This window comes from Epinephelus fuscoguttatus, linkage group LG16 (assembly GCF_011397635.1).
Source record: "Epinephelus fuscoguttatus linkage group LG16, E.fuscoguttatus.final_Chr_v1".
Classification (NCBI taxonomy): domain Eukaryota; kingdom Metazoa; phylum Chordata; class Actinopteri; order Perciformes; family Serranidae; genus Epinephelus; species Epinephelus fuscoguttatus.
Genome location: NC_064767.1, coordinates 36,462,459 through 36,482,985, shown reverse-complemented (window position 1 = coordinate 36,482,985; position 20,527 = coordinate 36,462,459). Strand labels below are relative to the sequence as shown.

The 20,527-nt window shown below is 39.8% G+C and overlaps 1 protein-coding gene and 2 long non-coding RNA genes across 4 annotated transcripts in view; 1 reads left to right on the top strand and 2 right to left on the bottom strand.

The window, feature by feature from the left end:
- Positions 1-20,527, bottom strand: part of ttc27 (tetratricopeptide repeat domain 27) — a 137,740-nt gene that overhangs the window by 103,159 nt on the left and 14,054 nt on the right. For both annotated transcript variants that reach the window (XM_049601182.1, XM_049601181.1), the window contains exons 2-3: positions 18,531-18,714; positions 16,188-16,311 (exon numbers count right to left, since the gene is read on the bottom strand). In XM_049601182.1, coding sequence (XP_049457139.1) covers positions 16,188-16,311; positions 18,531-18,688 — 282 coding nt within the window. In that variant the 5' untranslated portion in view covers positions 18,689-18,714. The remainder of the gene's footprint in view (positions 1-16,187; positions 16,312-18,530; positions 18,715-20,527) is intronic.
- On the bottom strand, positions 3,987-4,665 carry LOC125904039 (uncharacterized). Its single transcript, XR_007451356.1, has 3 exons — positions 4,617-4,665; positions 4,237-4,467; positions 3,987-4,155 (listed from the first exon to the last, which is right to left on the bottom strand). It is a non-coding gene; the product is annotated as an uncharacterized LOC125904039 (long non-coding RNA).
- On the top strand, positions 8,219-11,151 carry LOC125904043 (uncharacterized). Its single transcript, XR_007451360.1, has 3 exons — positions 8,219-8,274; positions 9,306-9,392; positions 11,088-11,151. It is a non-coding gene; the product is annotated as an uncharacterized LOC125904043 (long non-coding RNA).

Here is a 20,527-nt window from a genome sequence, read left to right as displayed (position 1 = left end):
CTGCTTAACCTAACACGATAGCATTAAGCATTATGTTATGGGTTCACATTGCCTGGTTCCTCTGTAATCTTCTTTACATATTTTATTCAAGATCTTTTGACTACTTTACCTGAGATGGTAGCCCATATGGCGGTGATTTTCACTGGTTGCCTGTCGTTCACATGGGTTGGGTTGAGAGGGGCTGTCTCCACAAATGAGCCAACTTTGATAGTCTTTATATCAAATCTGAGAATGAGATAATATATGTTAAACACACTTGGGTTTATATAAAAAGGTTTATTATAAAAGGGGTATTTTCATTTCTTTAGATAAATTTCTAAGGGCCTAATCCATGAAAGGATGCACAGCATCTGGGAAACACTATGCAATACTATTGTGTTGCTGGTACAAATGCTGTGCTATAATTTGTTATAATTTAATTTAATATAATTTAATAATATAATTTATTATAATATATAATATAAATAATAAAATAATTTAGAATTAATTTAATATAATTTGTGTTGTTGCCATGGCACTGGATGTAAATGGCTGCCTCGCCAATAGCTCTCAGTTTTTAGTTTTTCTCCAATTTTTAAACAATTTTGTACAGATTTTAGACTTTCCCTATATTTTTTACCTATCTGCTCTTATTATGAATACATTTCTTCTGTTTTATATAGAGCATTGATATTTGCTTTAACTATAAACGCTACAAGCTACCGGCAGCCTGTTTTTCCCTCAAAAATGCTACCAAGAGCCAGTTTCATCAGCTTTTCAAGGGAGGCTCCTGGTTCTGGGGAGGAGGAGTGGCGGAGGGACAGAGGACGGAAGGAGCAGTGGCGGTAGCCAGTAGCCAGCTAGTAGCCATATTTCATTTATTTCTTTTCTTTTACTATATTATTAATAATTTTTATTTATTTTATTTTGTTTATATTTGTTTTTATTTATATTTTTGTTAATATCTATCCTTTTTATGTATCTTTTTATCTACTTTTTGTAATAGCTATTGGAATTCTAATTTCCCTGAGGAATTTTCCAAAGGGATTAATAGAGTACTATCTAATCTAATCTAATCTAATAATACATTGAATACAAGTTTCTCAATTCAATACATTGCTACCGCTTATTAAACACATTGATAACATACTTGTATTTTTGTGGGGACAGTGTAGCACTCTGGTGTTTCATGCATCTCTCCGGTTGCCCAGAAAGAGGGTTGTCAATGATGGTGATGACAGGCTTCCCCCTTATCCAAACCTAGGAAATAACAGCATATGATACAAAGAATGCTTCCATACAAGAAGATAGTACTCATTTATTAATATGCATTTTCGTGTACTAGACTGAGAATTATCAACTACAGGGATCATACCTTGGGTCCAAGGAAGATCTGTTCCCATGTCAGGACTCTATCCCCCATCCTCTCCATGAGGTCCGGCTGCCGCATCATTTTTGCCACTTTCAGATGGGATAACTCTGGCATTTGGTTTCCAAGCTGTAACCCTGTTAAGAAAAGAGTTAGAATAAAGTAAAGGATCTTGTTACTGTCATTTTAGACATTATTGGTAGAACTGACACGCAGGAATATGTTAACAAGCAATACAATTATTTTAGTAATTTATTTTAGTAACATATTTTGCAATAGATTTTCCTACCAAGCCCACGTCTTTGCCGAAATTCAGCGGCAGATATCAGTGTGACTGATCCCGATGGCCTGTAAACAGGGGCGTAGCCTGGAAGCCCGTGGACAGATGTATTTTCTGCTGCTCCATCATTTGGTGTTGACAATGTGCAAAGGGCATCCAACACTGCAATCCTCTTCACCATTGTTTTCTCGATACTGACGCCATTCTTGTGAGCGATAACTGAAATACAACATGCATATCAAGACAGTGAGCTTCAAGCACCTGTAGGGCCTAGCAAATGAAATGTCAGGGAAATTTACTTACCCATGTCCTTGATCCTGTGGTGGTATCGCTCAAAGCGGTTGCAGTCACCAATCATGGGGTGGCCCAGTACATCTATTTGCTCCCCAGTGTGATAGCCACAATGGATGTTAGCCCGGTTTGCCACCTCTGCCTTCCATATCTTAAAGAAATATGGAAATAAAAAGTTCTTAAATGTCTAAACGTACAGTAGCATTGGAGACAAAACAAAATGGAGGTACAAAATTACCCTCTCAAATAGTCTGTGATGGTCACATATGTGAACCTGGAGTTGCCTCGCTTCCTCGTCAGTTAGACTTGCCGATCGGATTGAAGACAAGTAGCCACTCAGCAAGATGTTGGCTTTGGTGACAAGGCGGCAGTTGTTATGCCAATATATTCAGCAGAGGCTGCTGTAAATGCCTCAGGGCAACACAAAACATCTCTGGTTATTATGGTCCACATCTGAATAAGATGGAGCACCTCACAGCCAGTGGCACATGCCAAGTGATGAAGATCTGGGAGCTAAAAGAATAATGTGTTGTGTAATTAATTTAATCTCTGCATAGCACAAAAAGCTATAAAGGATAGATCAATTTAAAATGAACATGCAAAAGCATCATCTTTGGGTGGACTGTCCCTGAGTAAATGCATTGGTTATCTATATAACTTTATTACCTGCTTGAGCCAATGAGGTCTGTCGATTGCAACAATCAGATCACTGAGGAACTGTTGGACTTGTGTCTTCACGTTGCCCCAGATCAGACTTATTTGCAGTCTTCCAACACCAAGAGCATCGAGGTGGAAGTGATCGATCCTTGTCTTAAACAAAATACAAAGCCAACCGTAGTATTGTTTTTACATGGTTTTCATCATACATGCTTCCTGTTTCAATCCTTTCAACACAAGGTAGAGCAGGACATGTTCAGTCCATTGGTATTGTTGCTCAGAGCTTCATTGTGGCTACAGATACATTAAAACATTTACCTGAATGTGTGGTTCAATGACAATGCCATCGGAGAACAGCTGGTTGTTCGGGCTATACAGGGTCCCAGTCTCTGTTTCATGTTGTTTCCTCTCCACAACACCCATTTCAGACATGGCAGCGATAATGTTGTTTGTGTTGGCCTTTGTCCTGCGGGGTGCTTCACTGGCCACCTGTGGGTTGGAGAGGTCGGCCTTGTCAACCGTGCAAAACCTACATCTAAGAGAGGGCAAAGGAAAAGGGATTAGGAATACATTTTTAAGATTTTTCACAATAAACAGTAAAACCAAATAGCTTATGAAGTAATAATTAATCTAACCTTTTGTTTGCAGTGGATGACAAACAGTTGGCACAGTGGTTTGCCTGGGGCATGTCTGCATTGATCTCGCCAATTCCTCCACAAACAAACACCTCACCCCCATAGTAAGGGCAGTCAGCATAATAACCTTCCTGCAGTTTCTCTATGTATGGTGAAATGGCATCCATACACTGCTGAAATGATGTTCCTGATTTGGAAAGAAGATAAACTGTATCAAATCCTACATAGGCCATGATGTAAACAATTAACTATTTGTATCTAAATGTAGTGACCATGCTACCTGGTTCTCCGAGGCCTATGATGCCCATGTGTTCCCTTTTGCCCCTCAGAACGAGGCAAATTACAAAGGGAAAAGTACATCCCATTAGTGGAATGGTACTTCCGCCTGTACAGCCCAAACCCATCAAAATATAAATGGATGTACAGCGAGCACTGGTACTCCTTAAAGAAAAAAACAATTAGGCTACTTCATACATGTTCATGTTCATCTTAGCTACATCAGTCTCACTCTTTTGATTGAACATATTATTCATGTCCATTGACCATGAAAAGTTCTACTGTACCTGTGGACGGTCTCTTTGTTGCTGTCCCTCACTGCAATGAGCAGGAGAGTTGATGCATCTCTGATGAACCTGCCGCTTGGCTCTGCAAAAGCTGTGGCAGAGTGGCTGCTGTACAAGTACTGGCCAGTGTACTGTTGGATCTGTGGCATTTTCTCACCACATCATCTAGTGTAATGGACTCAATGGCGTAGAGATGAAAATTTGTTCTCTGACTGGTGTTATATGGTGATACTGCTGGTGATTTCTCATCTCCAGGCCACGGAACAGCAGCCTGCACCTAAGGACCAGGTTTCTTTTAGAGCTATCAAAAGCAATTGACTCCACTCTTGCAAGTTGTGCTCTCCGGTCCGTGTTAATCCTGATGATGTCAAGTGCAGTTACCTGAAAAAAAAAGTAAAAAAGCCTACATAAAATGATGACCTGCATCTTTTTTGGTGTGCGCTTTTTAAAAAATTAGTTTACCTTGCCCACATTTGTCTTGACAGACTGTATGCAAAAGAGCTTGCTCTGATGAAAGAGCCTTGAATTGAAGGCGTCCCTGTGGCAGTCGGTCACTGGCACAAATGTCATTTTGGCCATGTGCATATTGTTTTTTAAGATGTTGTCCACTGTCTTCTCCATATTAAAGTGGTAGAAATGGGAATCATCACCATGTACACTAATAGGCACCTTTGGTAGGTTTTTCCTTATCTTCTGAAATGGGGAACACAGTCAAATTACATGAGTACAGTATCTTAAAACAAGCCTATTTCTTTACTTACAGTCATTAACAGGACCCTATGTGAGTGCCCAATGGAAAGCTGATGCTAGAGCGCCATGGTATCCAACTTTGCTTTGCCTACCTTGAAAACACTGACATTTGGTGGTACGTCCTCCTTCTTGAAACTGTCGTGACAGGATTTCTAGTAAGCTAGAAAAATTGCTCTCTGAAATGCCAGAGGTTTCAAAGAACAGGCTCAGGGATGCCTCAGTGAAGGAATTGAATGGATATAGATCCACCTGTAGAGGCAAGGTATAAGCAAACATACATAAACATATGACATATCCCTTAATAAACATTACAGCAATAATTAATGTGGCAATGATGTATTGTTGTGTTATTTTCTTGACATATAGTAATTTTGTGAGTAGCCTAACCTTCAGTTGTACAGTCCTAAGACCGCATAGAGTAAAAAGCAATGCATTATCACAGTGTATCAATTGGACTCTACAGATGGCAGTAAAAGTGTAAAGCAAAATCTAGGTTTGTTATTAGCCTACCATTTCATTTTCAGCATCATCAATGCCTTCTGGCTCAGGAGCTTCCTCAATATCTATGTCCATGATGTCCTCGTCTGGCTGAGGCATGTCCTGCTCTTCATCCTCTTCATAGGCATAGTCTTGCAACTCATTGCCTTCATCAGAGTCCTCCTCATTGTGAACTTAAGAGACACAAAAGCAAAGCAGTCTGTGAGCAATAAAAAGGCTTTCTATTTTCTCCATATAACATTAATGTAGCCTAAATCAGTCACAGCACACAATAGCCTTAATAATAAATAGATAAAAAAAGTAGTCTAATTTCATTTCATTTTATGTCATTATTTCCATATATTTTGCAGGCACTGCTAAGAGCACTGTTTACATGTTGCCATGACAACGCAAGCAGTGCAATCTTTTATAACGGTTTAAAACGGTCTTATGGAGCAAAAAAGATTTTGCTTACCGTTCCTTTGGGACACTTTACATGTTAAATGTTGTCGTGATCTTAAAACTCTTTACCATCAGTGGAGGCGGGGAAGAATTGTCACGACAAGGGAATTCAGTTCAACGGTTTACTGAGCACTTCTTCAAGGCAGGTACAACCATAGACATATATACATAGACGCTGCATTGACTGCCTGAGCGCGTCCCAGCCGGCCGCCATCTTGGATGGGTCTCGCTTCGCCTCCATAGTGCATTCACTTCTATTGAGGAAGGAGCTGTATGCACAAGTAAAATAGAATAACTCGCTGAATTTTCAACTGATTTTCACGCGGTTTGGTTTGTTACAAACGGCACACATGTAGTTATGATACAGGATGCTTTCGTACATCAAAAATGTGGGATTTCATGCTTTAATACTTCCTGCAGATAGCAACAGCATGTTATTTAGGTCACAACACAGTTCTTTTATTCACCTCAAACCCAGAGTGAGATATATATATATATATATATATACTGTGTAAACATACTGTATAAACACAATATACCAATATAAAACATAGTATAGCATATTAATACATTTATTAATATATTTTAATAAAGAAAATGCTTGATTGTTGGTTGAGTTTATTTCTCACACACACTCACTCTCTTTTATACCCACAGCCATCAGACTTCATAATACTTTGTTAAAAAGATGATCTTACAGACTTCTTTGAAATTTCCTTTGGTGATTAATAAAGTTCTTCTTATTCTTATTACACTGACTGCTGTGATCCCTCAAAAGTAGTAAAAAAACGTTTTCAAAATTTACATAAACACTGAAATTAATTTTGGTATTGGTATTATAACTATGAAAATTGGACTGTGGTCAAGATAATTTGAAAAAAGATACAGAAGGATGAGCAGCAGGGGATATTTGCAGCACAGCTGGTGGAAAAGTGAATATGTGCACAAAGGTGTGCTATACATAATATGCTACACTGTGTTTTGTATTGTGTATTTTTGTATTGTGTATATTGTGTTTATACAGTATATACATCTCTCTCTCTCTCTCCATATATATATATATATATATATATATATATACACACACACATGTAAGAAAGAACTGTGTTGTGACCTAAATAACATGCAGTTGCTATCTGCAGAAAGTATTAAAGCATGAGATCCCGCATTTTTAATGTACGAAAGCATCCTGTATCATAACTACATGTGTGCCGTTTGTAACAAACCAAACCGCGTGAAAATCAGTTGAAAATTCAGTGAGTTATTCTATTTTACTTGTGCATACAGCTCCTTCCTCAATAGAAGTGAATGCACTGTGGAGGCGAAGCGAGACCCATCCAAGATGGTGGCCGGCGAGGACGTTGGCTCCAATAGGCAGCGGCAGTCAATGCGGCGTCTATGTATATATGTCTATGGGTACAACACTCACCAACACTGTGTTTGACTTTGTACAATCTTTCTTAGCATATCAGGCCAAGGCAGGCTGTCTTTGGTGTCTCCCAGGCACCGACGGAGGAGGTTCAACTCTACATCTATGCATTACGGCAGACAGCCGACAACTCTCACACACACGCTAACTCTTATTCTGTTACACCATATCACTGCGCCTGGGAGCCTATCACATCATTGTAAACACTGACGTACTAGGAACTGCATTACTGCTTAACAAAAGGCAAATTAGCTTTATGCATCTGCGTTACAATATTATATGGTCTTATATATATTATATGTTAAATGTGTAAAGAAAAAGTCGGGCGAAATCGAAAGTGATGAAAAAAGTGGCCAGCACAAATAACGGACTTTCTGTGATCCTACAGCTAGTCTCACCAGGCTAACGTTGGCTAACGTTACAGGCGACTGGCCTCACACTCATCCTGCAAACCCGCCTTTCAGTAACGGTAAAGAGGAACTTCGGGCAAGCTTTCACTCTGGCAGCAAAATGACGAGACGGTGCGTGTGGGACTCGCAAGTCCGACAAACTAGTTCTAAGGTAAGATGCTAACGCTTACTTCTTAAGACAAGGAACCCGCCTGGCTCATAACTAAATAAGGTAGATAGATACAACTTACCTTCTGCATCTTCTCTGACTCTTAGGGATGAGGGTTGTCGTTATCGGAGCGAATTCGCAACATTTGTACGACCAAATAGACACGGCAACGTTAGTCTGCTCGCTACGCGTCAAACTGCGTACAGTTGGGCTTGATGTGTGCTTGACTGTCGCGAGCTGAGTTGACAGGCGCCGTTGGTTGCAACACTGTTGCACGCGGCTGAGCTGGCACGGGCCAAAGCCCGCGAATAAATTGCCGTATCCTAAGAGACTGGGAGCTATCGGGTTAATGAAAATGCCCCGCGAGACTTGGGAACGTAACGTCGAGCAGTGAAGGCGAAAATCAAAGTTTGTAATACATGTAGCCAAAGCGCCAGTGTACTGTGTCTGATGGAAAATGAACGATACACCCTTTTGGTTATGAGGTTATATTATTCGGTTATTGGCTAGCTAGCTAACGTTAACGCATATGTAGCCAACGTTAACTAGGTTGTATCAAGGATAACATTTGGCTAGCTTTGGTACTTTATGCTTGCTTTTCTTACTGAACCAGAGCAGTCTTCATTTGAGCCAGAGCAGACTTTAATGCCATACAAAATAGTAAAGCATGATCATGCTGCATGCTTCACTCTTTCAAATTCTTTGTAATTTAGATGGAGAAGGCAGGAGGAGAGGAGACGACGAGAGGACACCAGGAGACAAGGGGACAATCCTGGTGCCAAATCTATCAAGATTTGGCACCAACAGAGGGAGAGTTGTTCGAGGTGAGTGAGTGATAGACATAGATTAACTTTATCATTACATAGAACAAGACAATTCCAACCAGAAGTGCTAAAATTATATTGCAGTTTATCCTTTATTGGAGCGTATTTGCAGCAGTATGTATGCTACAATACAAGGCAAATAATCATAGATCTATATCTAAGTAGACTGGTGACTGGGATGGTTAAAAGGGTAAATAACTGGTTTTATACAATAGCCCTATGTGCAATGGTTATACAACATGGGCAATGTACTGTATATTTAAAGTGACTTATGCATGGAGTTTACACAGGAGCCTACACAGCATAAACACAATATAGTTGAATGATACACATTGAGCCTCATTCACTAATATGTTCTTAAAGGGATAGTTCACCCAAAAATGAAAAATTAGCCTTTATCTACTTACCCTGATGACATTCGAAGAGGGTTAAGGGGGCTATTGTGGTCAATATTTTAGTAAACTGAATTATAGAATATTGCCTACTCACAGTAAGGTAAGAGCCCCCGTTTTTTGGGGGGACAAATGTATGTCCAAAAAGGCTAAATTTGTGTTTCGCGTGGCATACCTTTACTAAAACCTTTCTACAACTGTTCAGGTTCACCCTTTTTTTTAGGTTCACCTTTGCACAGTTACCTATGAGATGTTACATTAACAATTCCTATTTGAATTTGGCTGTGTTTCCAGGGGTGGTTTTAACTCAAAATGAAACACTTTTCTTTAGGCGAGAACCAAAATTTACATTTTCTGATGTGTTCCAAATGGATTTTCTCAGACACACTTATACATATCTTGATTCTGACACTTCTGTAACAACGTATAGGTGTTTTTGTCATAGGTGACAAAAATTATTCCTACAGCCCTTGTATTTGTGAAGATATACCCTTTTTATTTTGGGTATGTCATTTTCACGCAGGAGGTTGAAAAATAGGTGGGGGGCTTAAGGGATACTATGAGGTGTGCATTAATTTTGAAAATGGAATCGATATACGGTCATAGCTATAGACTCATGTCTATGATTTTGAACCACAGGGTCAGCTGAACGAGGAGATGGGGCATGCTGTCCCTGTGTGGCATGTTCATGCCCATGCCACCTCATGGCTGGGAATAGGATGACAAGTAAGTGAAAAAGAAAAGAATATATGCCTACGACTCTCACCATTGACAGCTCCACCATCACTACCAACCCTCTGGCACACAACCTTAAAGGGATAGTTCAGTTTTTTTTTAAGTGGGGTTGTATGAACTCCATATGGCTACTTAGTAAATTAGATGCAGTACACAGCTATCTCCTCTCCTCAGTAAGACACAATTGCTCAAACTTTTGGACGCAGAACCAGCCGCAAACAGGGAAGTATTGTACCAAATAAACAGGCTATTTTCTCTGCATACTAGAACTCCCATCTTAGAATAATACCACAGTTTAAGAGGACGCTACATAGACATTTTTTTAGTGCATTAACTTTTCAGAAAAGCGAAGTTTAGTGGAAAAACAAAGCCATGGAAAAACACAGCTCTCTCTCCTTCAGCGAGTTCAGACTCCTTGTAACAAGGCTACTATCAGAGCCTGAACTCGCTAGCTTGTTGACTCGAACAGCTGAGAGTCGCATATTGCCTTAATATCCACTTCTCTAGTCTCCCGCTCATGCGCAGCACCCGGACGCACAAGTATAGTGGGACAAAATCCTACGCCAAGCTAAGGCATAGCAATGGCGTCAACGCACCGCAGAAGTATAAACCATAAACCAGGCTTTAGTTTCATCCTAGGCCCCACCATCTCCAGTGTTTCCCATATAGTTTATTTGGGACGGCGCCCAGCCCCCCAACGGACACCCCCGCCATCCCAACAGGATCCCCACCCAGAAATTCAAGTGCGTAAGTAAAAAAAAAAGAATCCATTATTTGATTTTTATTTCAATCAAAGGGCGATAACAGGTATTCTTTTTATCAAATAAAAGCTAACTTTAATTTGCGCAATTTTAGAGTCTAATGCGCCGCTATCGTTTCATTACATTCCTTCAAATGCATTTCTCCTCTCCTCGCTCCTCTCACAACATACTCACCTGCACTCACACCGGTACAGACCCACCCACACTCAAGAGAGTGGAGGAGAGAGCGTGTTGCCGACATTATGGTAAAAAAAAAAATCGAAAGAAAAATCTCCAGACATCCAGCTATGAGCCGCTGTTTTCACTCACTCACTGTTTTCTAAATGATAAATTCATCCTGAGGTATCCTGCATCACTTATTTTCCATGATATAAGAACAATCTTTGAAGGATCAAGCTTCAAATACAATCTACTAGTGCAGTGGTTCTCAACCTGTGGGTGGAGGCCCATAAGTGGGTCTCAGAGCTATTTTCACTGGATGGCGTATAAAGGTAAAGGTAAAAATGTGGCAAACATGTCTTTAGTGTATGGAGGCCCTAAGCAGACAAACATCCATCAGAGTATGTCAGAGTATACCCACTAGAATAAACCAGACTACACCAACTGGATAGATAGATAGATGAATGAATAAATAAAAATGATTAATATAGACAGATAGATGAATGAATAAAAAAACAAACAACAAAACTGATTAATATACATGATCCTGAACGATGGACCACGCTCATTTCAGCCCAGGCACCCCCTTCCCAAAGCAAAAAGTTAGCGAAACACTGACCCCATGTCAGCCCCATTATGAAGACCTGATAGTCCACCTCTGTTACAACGCCTGTCATTCCATCTATCCCAGCTATAATGCTATCTCTTTGTGATGCAGGAGAGCATATGGTGTTGAAAACCGTTTTAACTTATTTTGTTTTTCCAGGCAATGAAGGGGAGCAGAAGAGGGCATTAGAGAAGAGCAAGGCTCTCTTTCTTCTGAAAAGATACCCTCCACTGAGGAGAAGTCTGAGCTGTTAGTGAGGGGCTTCAGATGAAGACTGTGAACAAATGGTTCATTAATTACAGGTATAAAAGGTCAATAATGTAGTATTGGTCCATAGGTGCTGTAGCCTAATTTCACAGCTTTGTGTGCACACTATTTACATCTTACTGTACCCTTATGTATGTAACCCACAAAACAGACTACAGACTTTACTGAACTGTCAATGCATAGATTTATCAGAAGAGTAGTGGTTCTTCAATAAGTAAGTGGGGACAGGGACAACATATTTTGATGTCTCTTGATTCATTCCCATTTTAAATAGCAATATTTTTTGAAATTGCAGATACACCATGTTTCTTGAACTGCGGAGGCGGGCAGTTAAGAAAATAACAATGGAGAGCACGGAGGCCGATGTGGACCGCTTGGTGACGAGGGGCACAAACCTGGCCTTTGCCCACCTCCTTGGTAATGGGAGAGTGCTGAATGAGTCCTGCAGGGACACTGTGAAAACATACCTGCAGGCTTGGCTCAAGGCCCTAAGGGGGGGAAAGGACCCCAATGCCGAGGCCATTAAGGCAGTCCAGGACATGAAGAGTGCCTAGGGTGTGTGTGTGTGTGTGTGTGTGTGTGTGTGTGCGTGTGCGTGTGTGTGCGTGTGTGTTCAAACTTCAAATAGAATTTAATTCAATCTTTTGAAGTTTTTAATTTGTTTGAATGTATTTTTTGAATCGTTCATTGTATTCCCTAGATTAATTCATTTAAATTCATATTTATTCAATTGAATGATAAAATATTATATCATTCTTTATTTATTACATATTTTTGTATAGATCAGTATAAATGTATTGTTATTGTATATTTAAAATTGATTATTCTATGATACTTTTCTATGATATTCATTTAATTCAATAATTTATTCATTAAACACTTTTATAAACTTAATTTCACCTCCTGTTTATGTTCATCTTCTGTTGAAAACAATTGTTATATAAAAAAAAAATCACAGTACATTACCATATCCTTCTTCATTTGAAGCAGTATTTTACATTTTTAACTTGTTCATTCAGTTATTGTTTGTTTGTTTTTACCTTATTAATCCCATTACGCAGGGCTCTCAAGGAAATTAAAAATAATGCAAGTTAAATATTGAAAAAATAAGTAATTATCATTTACACTCCAATAACATTATATAAGATTTTACAGTAAAATATAAATAGACCATTATCATATTATCATCATAATACTCCAGTTGAAACAAGATAGCTTGACCATGTCTTTGAGACATGCATACCAATATCTGAAGCCGTCTTAAAATGGGAATGTCTTAAGCCAAAGGAAATATGTCTTAAGATGTCTTAAGACACTCAGTGTCTTCAAGACACAAAAATCTGTCTGGGTGCATCCCATGTGCTGCTCTGGCATGTCTTGAGACATGGGTGGCGTCTTCAATTTTTTGTCTTAAGATGTCTTAAGACGTCTTGATGTACAAAAATGTCTTGAGACGTCTTGATTTCTGTCACTAAGACATCTTGAGACACTTTGATGGCTGGGTATGTACTTAAATAGTTACGCCCAGAAGCAAGGAAACAAATCTTTTTATTGCAGTAACTCCTACAATACAGCTATCCATCCATTCATCCACTGTCAGCTGTTTATCCAGATCTGAGTCATTAAGCAGATGGCTAGAAATAATTCCCAGTAGCCCAGAGCAGGCTCTGTTCACCATCCACATCCTCCAGGTCTTAGTAGAGGATCCCAAAGTGTTCATATTCCAGATGGGATATATAATCCCAGTGTGTTCATTGTCTGATCCAGGTTCTTATCTCAGGTGACTGTACCAAGCATACCTGCATACAGAGGTATTCTTACACTAACAGTGAGGCCAGGCACGTACTGAGTAAGACTAATTTCAGCTGCTTTCATTTATGATCTCATCCTTCCTTTGTGTTATTAGCAAAATCTAACAGCCAAAGAGGGTTGGAGGGCAGATTGGCCAGAAAATCAGAAACTTTGGCTCCAGGCCTAGCTTCCTCTGTACCACAACAACCTAGCACAATAGCCGGTTTTCACAACAGAGATTTTAACTAGTTGTAGTAGGAAAAATACAGGTGTTTTTTTTTAGTAATTTCAACGTTTCAACGCCTCTGTTCTGTTGAGCCAAGTGTCTCAGTAAGCCATGACAGTATGCTAGCATGCACAATACCAGGACCCTGAAACTGAAGCAGCAATATGGGATTCAGCCATTTATTACTTACACCTGTGCTTTTCTATTGTGATATGTCAAGATGTCCTCTGTGAAAAATGCCTGCCATGACAGCGGATCCTACGCTGATGGTGACCTTGTGCTTAATCTTATCATAACTCATGGACAGACGCTGTGATTGATCATGGTTTCTTGTCCTTTTCATATCAAAAGAGAAAAGGGTTTTCTTATGTCTGTTTAGAATTTTTTGTGTGTCTTTGATAGGAATACCCATAATACCACATTAACAACAACATATCTATGATTTATCTGTTTATCTTTATAATGTATCTATATCTATCTAGTTAGTCTGTGATTAGTAACTACAAACACTACAGACTCACAAAAAGAGAAGGCTACAGTCGACAAAAATTAAATCTCATGCACTATTAAGCAGAAACGCTGTCAAACCAACTTAATCAAATATCTACACAGACAGTCCAAAAATACTGAAATTAATCCTTGAGCTGCAATTTTGTTTTCTGTCTACCTAACAAACATAAGTTCAATGCTCACTCTCCCATTAGCTCTGTTTTGGGCTCCCAACTTCCGAGGGAAAGGTCTATCTCTTTAACTCCTCCACTATGTTCACCAGCTGCTTGATAAAGGTACAGGTGGTCGAATGAGTTTATTAGAGCTTTTTCTCTGAAAACAGCTGCATGCTGAAAAGACAAGGTCGATGGGAGCAAAGAAACTGAACAAAACAAAGCTGCAGGCCGTAAACCCAAAACAACAAGCTGAAAGGCACTAAAACTGTCTGTAGAGTTGAGGGGATCTGCAGAGCTTTTGATGAACATGTTGAATAAGCCAAATGTTGAATCGCTGCCAATGGTGAATTGGTGGTGGCGGCTGCAGTGGCGGCTGTGGCGTAATGACATGCTCCCCATTGTCACAGCATGCTTAATTTATGGGCCTTTTAGATATCGTCTATGATGGTGTGGCTTTCACTCTTTCTGCTGTGATCTCAGAATTGACAGTATAGTATAGAGTGTTGCCATGTTCATTTGTTATATCATGCAAATCTGGAAGTTCTATACATTTAGTTCTGTGGTGTTCCCTCTGCATAGTGCGTAGTACATAGTCAAGTGTGTGAACAATTACATTCATGACGCAGCCAGCTGTCTACGCCAAATGGTTAAAAAGCAAGTTTGATTATATTTTGGAACAAGGATGTAAACACATTTCCTACATTTACTGATTGGTTGCATATAATATTTTTTAATTTTGTAGCATTGGTGTATAGAGTGAGCCGAGCCAGAGCAGAACCAGAAGAGCTGTGGACGGGCACAGTGCAGGAATAGTCTCCAGTAATGAAGCATCTCTGGGGTCCTAATTACACCGGGTTGAGGAGATTGCCTCCTCTAGACACTGCGATGCTGACAGCATACTACTGACAGAGTAGTGCGTTTCACACTGCCATTACAGTAGAAGAGACGGCCATTTCTTTTATCCAAGTAATTCCTTTGGCATCAATGATTTATCTGTGCTGTCACACCAAGGAGCCCGTGTTATAGAGCAGGTCCTCCATATATGCATGATAGCTCAGGTAAAAGGGAGGACAAACATGGCACAGCCATTATCATGTAGGTTTAATTAATCTGGGAGCAAGAGAAAAAGTTAATGTCCCTTAAAACCTAATTCATCTGGATTTTTTCCTAAATGAAATGAAAGCTGATCATGCTGATAAGACCAAGGTTAAATGATCACCACAAGGACACTAGCTCATTGTAACATATACAGGTTAAAAAAATGTGTGTGACATCAATGTGGTCATAAAAACATACTGAATTAGAAATTTCAGCATTAGAGTGTTAGACAAAAATCTACAATAAGATCCTCAATCATCATAAATGTTCACCTTTTTTGGATTCTTCAATCACTGTGGAGGCATGTGAGAAAAACAAAGTATTCCCTGATTTCTGCATAAAACACAGGGTGAGTAATTGATGTACAAATGATCATTTGGGGGTGAAGTATTCCTACAGGAGGACTGCAATACTTGACGTACACTGGGTTAACTTTCTTGTAACACCTGAATGAAAGCATAACCAAGCACAATTTAGGTAGCCAAAAAATGTTCAAGCAATTTAGCTACATTCACATTAACAACTAGAGTTAATACATTTGATTGATGCAATAACATTGTAGTCGATGTGTAGCAGGCTGAGGTAGTGTATGTTGGAGGGGGTCACTGAGGACAGGCGAAGTGATGAGGTTATCATCACTTTACAAGCAGATCTGCTTTTAAATGTTGGCCTGATGGGGCCATAATGATCTAAATTGTTTAATAAAGAAAGGTCAGTTCAATTCAAACAGGCTCCACAAACACTTAATATTATACATACAGACTGGTGGATATGAGCTAGGAAAGCCTGTAGTATAACAGAGATTTTTGGATGAGACTGTCAATATTAACACTTGAACAATCACAAAAATGTGGGCTCAGTTTCACCGACATTAGCACTCTTCAAAATGCTTTGTACTGCATTAAAGATGCACCACTCCAGTTTCCTTTTTTAAATACCTTATGCATGTTCAAGAGCGTTACTACAGTGAAAGTATCTAACCCTAGGAGTAATGTTCCAAAACTGACCAAAAAAAAAGGTTTAAATACTTAACTTAATTATCATGATTTCAGCTAATGACTGGATTTTAATGTATTTGTAAATTTGGCTTTGGCACAAACGGATCAAAACTGTGTTTAACTTTTGAGTACACTTGGTGATATAAAATGCGCACAGGATCACAGGATGATACATGATACAAAAGCAGGAGAGTGTGATGAGATGGTATCAGACCTGAGAGGAGAGCAGGGCCTGAGGCAGCAGGTCAGAGACATGGATGGAGACAGGAGGACCAGTCCAGTTACTCTGGGCAAACATGTGGAGGCAAGACACAGCCAGGGCCATCACTGCCAGCTCCCTGCAGCAGGACAGACAAAACACACACTGGACTCAGTGGACAGAAACACTGGAGAGACGTGATGATATCTAAAGATACTTCAAGAATGAAAAAGAAAACATCCTAAAGGTATTATAGAAAAGCACAGTGACGTCTTTTTCTAGCTGTCACCTGAATCTCCAGGCAATTAGAGGGTTTTAAAAACAGGTAGCGAGCAGTGACATGCTTTGCTGCCTTTCTGTTAGACTGAGAAAGTGATGGAAGGTGATAGAAGAGAGGAAAGGGATCCAGTCAGAGGAGGAGCAATATGTGCTGCATTCAACATTTGCTCATTGACACTTCTCCCCTGAGTGCGACGAGGAAGATGTTAAGCTGTCCATATTAAAATTTAATCATTTACAACAAAGGCGGTGAAAGGAGAACAAACAAGCACCCCTGAGATCAGTTTTGTGCTACACTCCACTACTTTTACTGCCCAACCCACCTCATCGGGTCAATGTGGAGAGACACTACCCAGGCTAAAGACATTAAAACCCAATTATTCACAACTCCACATTTTATGTTACCATACATTTCATGTCTTAAGTCAACAGGGTATCTACCATCAACTGTAAAACATAATGGACACAATGGATGCATAAAAATTACCTATAGCAACAAAAGAGTTTTTTCAATACACCATGTTGACTGTCCCTGTATGGAAGATTACAGAAATTGATGGAATTATTTTTTGAGGCTTCCAGTTGTCATAATTAAAAGTTAATTGGGAAAGCCACTGTGTTTTAATGGAGAGTGCACATGTATTCAAGGGCCTACCCTTACACCTCGTTTCCACTTGAGACTAGTGTCCGTAGATCTGTAAATACACCGATGATGCCCTTAGTGTCCAAGGAAAGGAAGTGCATTTCTTTATGGATAGATAGATCAGGTCTACCAACTGAAGTGAAGGAAATAGCCTGATAGCTAGTTAGCAGCCTGTTAGCTAAGCTAGTACACTGTCATACTGTCTCTCTAAAATCCACCACAAAAGTAAAAATTTTTTGAACTAACTCAAGACAAATTCTGGACCGAAATATTACGGAGGGAAGGAGTTTCGCAGGCACATCGGATATCACGGAGATTCCCAAAGGAATAAATGGACTTCTAGTTGATTCGTCTCCGCGTACATACTTAAGTGAAAATGAGGCGTAATGGTGTGGTCACACCGAATGCAGAGCCAATATTCCCCTTGTGTTACCAATGCGAATATGGCCGCTAGAGTGTTTTTTAGAGTATTTCACAACTACCAAATATTCACCCTTAACAGCTAGCTCAAAAATCAGTGCTTCTTTGGTTCATAGTAAAGTACAACTGATAGCTGCAATCAAGAGATGTAAACACGGTGAACACGGAAGCTCCCTGTTCTTAAACAAGATGACAACACTCTTTATTGTTGTTCATATTATCAGCATATTGTCAGACATGAGTGAAATTAACACTGGCCATTATTTGCCTCCAGTTTACTTCTATACACACTCAGACTCAGACACACACACACACACACACACACACACACACACACACACACACACACAAAAATAAAAGTGTAAGGAGGCTCCATTGCTTCCTTACACAGGCACCCAGACTGTTGGATACTTATATGCATGTATATAACTTAAACCTTTGATGGTTACAGGAGTACACATTTACAAATTCTTTAACTCTACCAGCTACTAGGGGTGGGGAAAAAAATGTAAACAGCATAGTGTTATGATATTTGTGTGGCAATACCATACTGTCACACAGTGTCAAGTATCCTTTTTTTTGTTGTTGTTGTTTTATAAATTATTATTATTACAAATACAAATTAAATTTTAGTTAGCTTAATAGTAAATATAATCACTTTCTTTTTCACTCCACCACATACATTTTGCTACAAATAAAATGACTTGAGTGAGATGAACAGACTGAAAACTTTCTCTTATTAGATAATACATATGTTGACAAAATTTTCCTTCAAGGACATAATTTACGATTGAAAAAGGTAGTAAATTGCAAAATATAATATGTTTCACAGCAACACTCAGCATATCGCAGTACCTTTAAAATCGCAATAATATTGTATCGTGACCCAAGTATCCTGATAATATCGTATCGTGGAGCCTGTGGTGATTCCCACCCCTACCAGCTACCACAGTTAAAACATATTTGGGAAATCGTCCAGTTGATTTGATGGCTGGTGTCCTTTCCTGCTGTATTACCTGTTGTTCTGGTCGTCCTTGGTGCCAGAAGTAAGGTAAAGCAGGACCCGTTTCTCCAGGTGGGCCTCGATGTCCTCCCCCTCGCTGCAGCTGCCATCTCCAGTAAGCAGATCTAACACCTGGGGGCTCAGCAGGACCGCCTCGAAGTCCCCCTCCATCAAGGACTCCAGCAGAGAGCCCGCCTCTGGAAGAACAAATCTTTATTAGTGTGAGGTCACATGAAGCATGCCCTTACTCATTTGGTTATATTCATGGAGGCCACATGAAAACAATGTGATTACTCACAATGGCAACATACACCGATGAGCCAAAATATTAAAACCATTGACAGGTGAAGTGAGTATCACTGATCATCTTGTTACTCTTGTTTTGCTGGGAAATCTTGGGTCCTGGCATTCATGTGAATGCCACTTGACACGCACCACCCACCCAAACACTGCTGATGACACAGCACCCCTTCAGTGGCAATGGCACTCCCCAATGGCAGTTGCCCCCCCAGCAGAACAATGCACTATGCCACACTGAAAAGACTGTTTATGAATGGCCCAAGGAATGTGACAAAGAGCTTGAGGTTGACTTGGACTTGGACTGACTTATGTCTCAAGCAGCTTTGAGACATAACAGTACCCAAGAGCCAAATCTGATCCATGGTCAGGCCTTCTTGGATCTGACTTGGCTCTGGCCTGTTGAGGTATGGACACAGGACTTCAAGGGTTATTCTGTGATGTTTGGCACCAGGACATTGGCATGGAATTCTTTGAGTCCTGTGGGTTGTAAGGTGGGGTGCCAGTGCGTCCCACAGATGATGATCAAATTGGGATCGTGAAAATTTGGCGGCTAGGTTGACGTTTTGAGCTCTGTCAGGATCTTCAGGCCATTCCTGATAGGTTTTTGCAGTGCTGAATGGCACTTAGTCCTGCTGGAGTTCACTGCATTCTGGAAGTGCTGTTGCCATGAGGGAGTTGTTCTAAGTCTACAACAGTGTTTGAGTGGGTAGAGCGTGTCAAGGGACATCCATATGAAGGCCAGAACCCAAGATTTCCCAGCAGAGCATTGCATTTAGAGCTGGGGCAAATTTGGTATTCATATTGTTTAAATTGCCTCATTAATCAAATAATGGAAAAATAATCAATAGTCGAAAAAATAATGGTTAAACTATTCGAAAAATTAAGTTAGATTAGTCAATTCAAAGTCTACCTGGTAAAGAGCTCAAGTGGATCAGCCTCATATTCCGCCCTCTACATGCCCACATTCAACCATAAATGGTCAATGCAAAGCACCTCATGAATGTTGATGCATAGAAATGAGCCTTCTCATCAGCAAGTCTTTACAGTGAATCATGGCAAAAACAGAATGTCACCACAGCATTTTTGTTTGCAGTAGGGATGCACAACAATAGCAGCACGTCATCGGTATCAGCCAATACTGACTTTAAATGAACTGTCCAAATTGGCCAACATGCTTTTTCTTATTTTGCACAGTGAATGAAAAACATATATATAGAAAAATGTTCTATTTCATGTCTCCATCTGTCGTGGGCCATCACGATAAAAGTATGCACGCATAATATGATGGTACTTCCACTACAGGAGAGACTTGATGATCACTAAAATTAGGTGGGGAAAAAAATTGGATAAATCACTATCGGTTATCGGCCACATAGTTGTTATGTATCGCCATATCCGATATTTGCAATAATAATCCAATATTGTGCATCCCTAATTTGCAACAATCAGACTGCTTCACACCTCGCTAAAATAATTGCACAATTAATTTATTTATTTATTGAAGTTTTGTTGTGGGCTTTGTTAAACATTGCGTGTTAATTTCAAAGTGAAAAGTTATGATGTTTGTACGAAGATTACAGAGACCAGGCTGCATTTACACAATCCATATGTGCAGGAGGTGAAGATGTGTGGTGGTGAGGTAACTGGAGAAGGCAGAGTGTGTTGCAGATACCATGATGTCAGCAGTCATGTTCACTGCAGCGATTTTAC